The sequence below is a fragment of the Aplidium turbinatum genome, chromosome 5 (assembly GCF_918807975.1).
Source record: "Aplidium turbinatum chromosome 5, kaAplTurb1.1, whole genome shotgun sequence".
Lineage (NCBI taxonomy): Eukaryota > Metazoa > Chordata > Ascidiacea > Aplousobranchia > Polyclinidae > Aplidium > Aplidium turbinatum.
Genome location: NC_137476.1, coordinates 4,478,140 through 4,481,474, shown reverse-complemented (window position 1 = coordinate 4,481,474; position 3,335 = coordinate 4,478,140). Strand labels below are relative to the sequence as shown.

General features: G+C 35.8%; 1 protein-coding gene across 1 annotated transcript; it reads right to left on the bottom strand.

Moving 5' to 3' along the window:
- Positions 1–365: 365 nt before the first annotated feature.
- On the bottom strand, positions 366–2,456 carry LOC145770858 (uncharacterized). Its single transcript, XM_082582598.1, has one exon. The coding sequence runs from the start codon at positions 2,454–2,456 to the stop codon at positions 366–368; it is 2,091 nt and encodes a 696-aa protein (XP_082438724.1).
- Positions 2,457–3,335: the final 879 nt, after the last annotated feature.

Here is a 3,335-nt window from a genome sequence, read left to right as displayed (position 1 = left end):
AATTTTACCAATGGGAAAGTTTACGCGCCAGCTGCCTATCTCTCTTATATTGTCGATGGTAAAGTGAATGTGAAGGTTTATCATGAAGCGTGTCCCTTGCCAACTCCAGAAGATCGACACCAATTACAAGAAATTTTGAAATACTTAAAAGTCCTAAAGGATCAAACACCCAGCGCTTTTCGACCTCAAAAACGTATTAAATTAGATTCTATTCTGTGATTGTTTTGTACGCTTTGTCAATAAAATATGATTGAAACTGTACTGTCTTGTTTCTTTTGTCAGTCAGCACATAAGTTTTATTAAACAACAAGATTTCCAGTAAAAAACACAGCAAAAATTGTAAAGCACATAGACACATACACAAATTACATTGATATCGGCAAAGTAGTGACATCATCAGAACAGACGATACGTTTCGGATAAAAATAAGCCAATCCTTTTTTAGTTTGATGATACGTGTAAATTTTGTTGTCTCTGACACGAAAGGAAACATTAATCCCTTGGCCACTTTCATGTGTACTCAATACCTTGAGATAGGAATTTTTGTCAAATTTGTTTTTTGTAGTACTTAAACCTTTAGAAACTTGCTTGTCAACAGCACCAAAGCAATAATATGTTTTCGAACACAAACCCACAAAACCTGTGCCGGCCCATTCTTCCTTAAACAAACCAGGAGTACGCTTATCAAATTTTTGTTGGGCAATACAACACTCCTGGGGAACAAATTCACTGCCATTACACTTCATCGAAACGAAACCTGCGCGATGTACAGGACAGGCAATAGATGGAAACCAAAGATGATAACAACTAAAAAACTCAAAACGCTTTTCCGGCTTCACGACTTGTTCCAACGATGGAGCAGATAAAGCGAAATACAACGAGTCAGTGTCCATTTCGAGACACTGAAAATCACTCCGATCAACAAATTGATCTAAGAAGTCGTAATAAAACTCTAGCATTCTGAGTTTGGCATAACCGTACACAAAAAATCCAATTTGGAGGGGGAGGTCAAACTTGATTGATTTTTTAAAACTTTCTACTTCAAACAGATTTTCATGGACGGGGTTCAAATGGTGAAAAAAGGATTTATTAATTTCTTTTGCCAGTGTGTCACTATCGCAAAACTTAATTTTCTTATGTTTTTGTTTGTTGGTGATTGTTTTACCATAAGCCGAGTTTCCCCATAACTTAAAAGTATCAGCCAAGATTTTCTTGTCAGGATCAGAATCCCCTCTTCGCCGTGCATCGGATACCTGGTCTGCAAATTTTTGAAAGCATTTGTTTGGTTGGTATTGAATGACTTCATAGATTTTTGTAACAACAAGGCCATGTTCTAAATACCATTTTACCAAGGGTGTGATTAACAACATTTTCGAACCAAAATAACTTGAAATGAGCATGCGTCTTGGCTTGGATAAAATTTTATTTTTTTCTGCAAACTCCTGCATGTATTCTCCTATATCTTCCCTGGACACTTCAACGTTTTTAAAAATGGGGCAAAATTCAGAAAAATGTTTTTTTAGATTGTCAGGAGTCTCAATATCACATAAAACAAGACCAAATAATTTCCCATCTGAAATTGAATAAAGAAATGTGTCCTGAGTCATGTTGTACAAGGGTTTAAGCACATTCAGGGTATTCAAAAATTGTTTCACACCATACACTTTTTTTTGCTCAAGCCATTCACATTCATACATTTGAACCACTCGATAACCTAGATCATGCAAATATTTACAATTTTTTTCTGTATTTTCCCTGAGTTGTTCCATCGAAAGTCCATTACAAGAATTTGTATCTTTCATTAACCCAGTAGAACGATCGATGTTAAGCCGGCACGAGTGTCCATGCCAAAAGCATCCTTGGAATTGGTACACGGTTTGAGATTCTTTACAGAATCCATCCACAAAGAGTTTTCCGACTTTGATTTCTCCCCCATTAAAATCATGCTGAATATGACAACCCTCTTGAAAAGAAACAAATTCCAACCATTCCATGGCTAGGTAGCCATATTTATGAGAGCAATTAGGTTTAAAATTCTCAGCCTCCTTATAGCGGATGAATCGATCTGTAGGAGCTGGTTGAGCAATCGATCCCAAGTAAAGCGCGTTCGCATCCAGACCAAGAACACTTTGGCATAATTTAGCATTGTCACCGAATTCATGCTCTCGAAGTCGCGTGACACCTTTCTCGTGGTAGCGATGAAAAATAATAGATGGGCCACCAATAATATTACTCTTGAACAGTTCATGGAGATCCTTGTTCTTTTCATTTATTAATGAAAAATTGACACCACGATCGAGAGTAGAAAATAGATACTTTAGAGTTAACCCAGGAACAGAAAGTCCATCTTTAAAGAGATCTAAAGATTTTGATTTATAAAATTGAAAGCACTTTTCAATGGCAATTAAAAACGGAACAACATCTAAATTATTATAATACACTAAAAAATCTTTCATAGTTTTCATTCCTTTTTCTTTCCAAGTTTTTTGTCATAGTGAATAGTCTTCATCCGATATATTACAACCTTTCAGGTGACTGTAAAAACATTCGTGCTCTGGAAGAAACGTCTGATTTAACTGTGACAAGTCTGTTAACCACTCATAGGGGAAAAAAAACTTGGTTTGCTCCACTCCATAAGCTTTAATAAATTTGTCATAAGAAAATCCAGGCGCAATACAATTCATTATGTCAAGAAATTTAAAATTTTCTGTTTTAATGCACATATAATTGTTGTTTCGCTTCACGACAAACTCAATGTCTTTCTGGATCTGGCTAAAAAATTCTCTCTTCACCAAATTCAAATCGTAGCGACCACTATTGAACCCATTAACTGGCATTTCTTTCAAGTACGAGTGAAAACGTGATGTTAACTCTTTGAAAAGTTTGTTTTTTGGGTCTTTTTCATCTGTTGAGCATCGATTTTCAAGTTCTTGAAACACATAACTAAATTTATCGACAAGAATCTGATATGCAGCAGCTGAAATTTCACCTAAATAGTCTAACTTTTTTCTCACAAGATCGTTCACATCACCTTCATCCACAAAACACACAGGATTTTCAAACCCACACACATTACTGCACACACTCACAGAACAAGCTTTATGTTCTGCTTCCCAATGAATCGTGTCAGAATTGTTTGGTAATTGATCTTTTGAAAAAACGCACTCGAAATCGTACGTAGCCCTATATGGAAAATAACATTGAGTTTTAGGAACAATTATATTGACATCCTCCAAAAGTTCAAAAATGGTTTTAGGAATGTTGTACACCCCACCTACAAATTTGTTTTCGACATTCATGTCGCATGTTTTCGCATATCTCTCACATGAGGACAA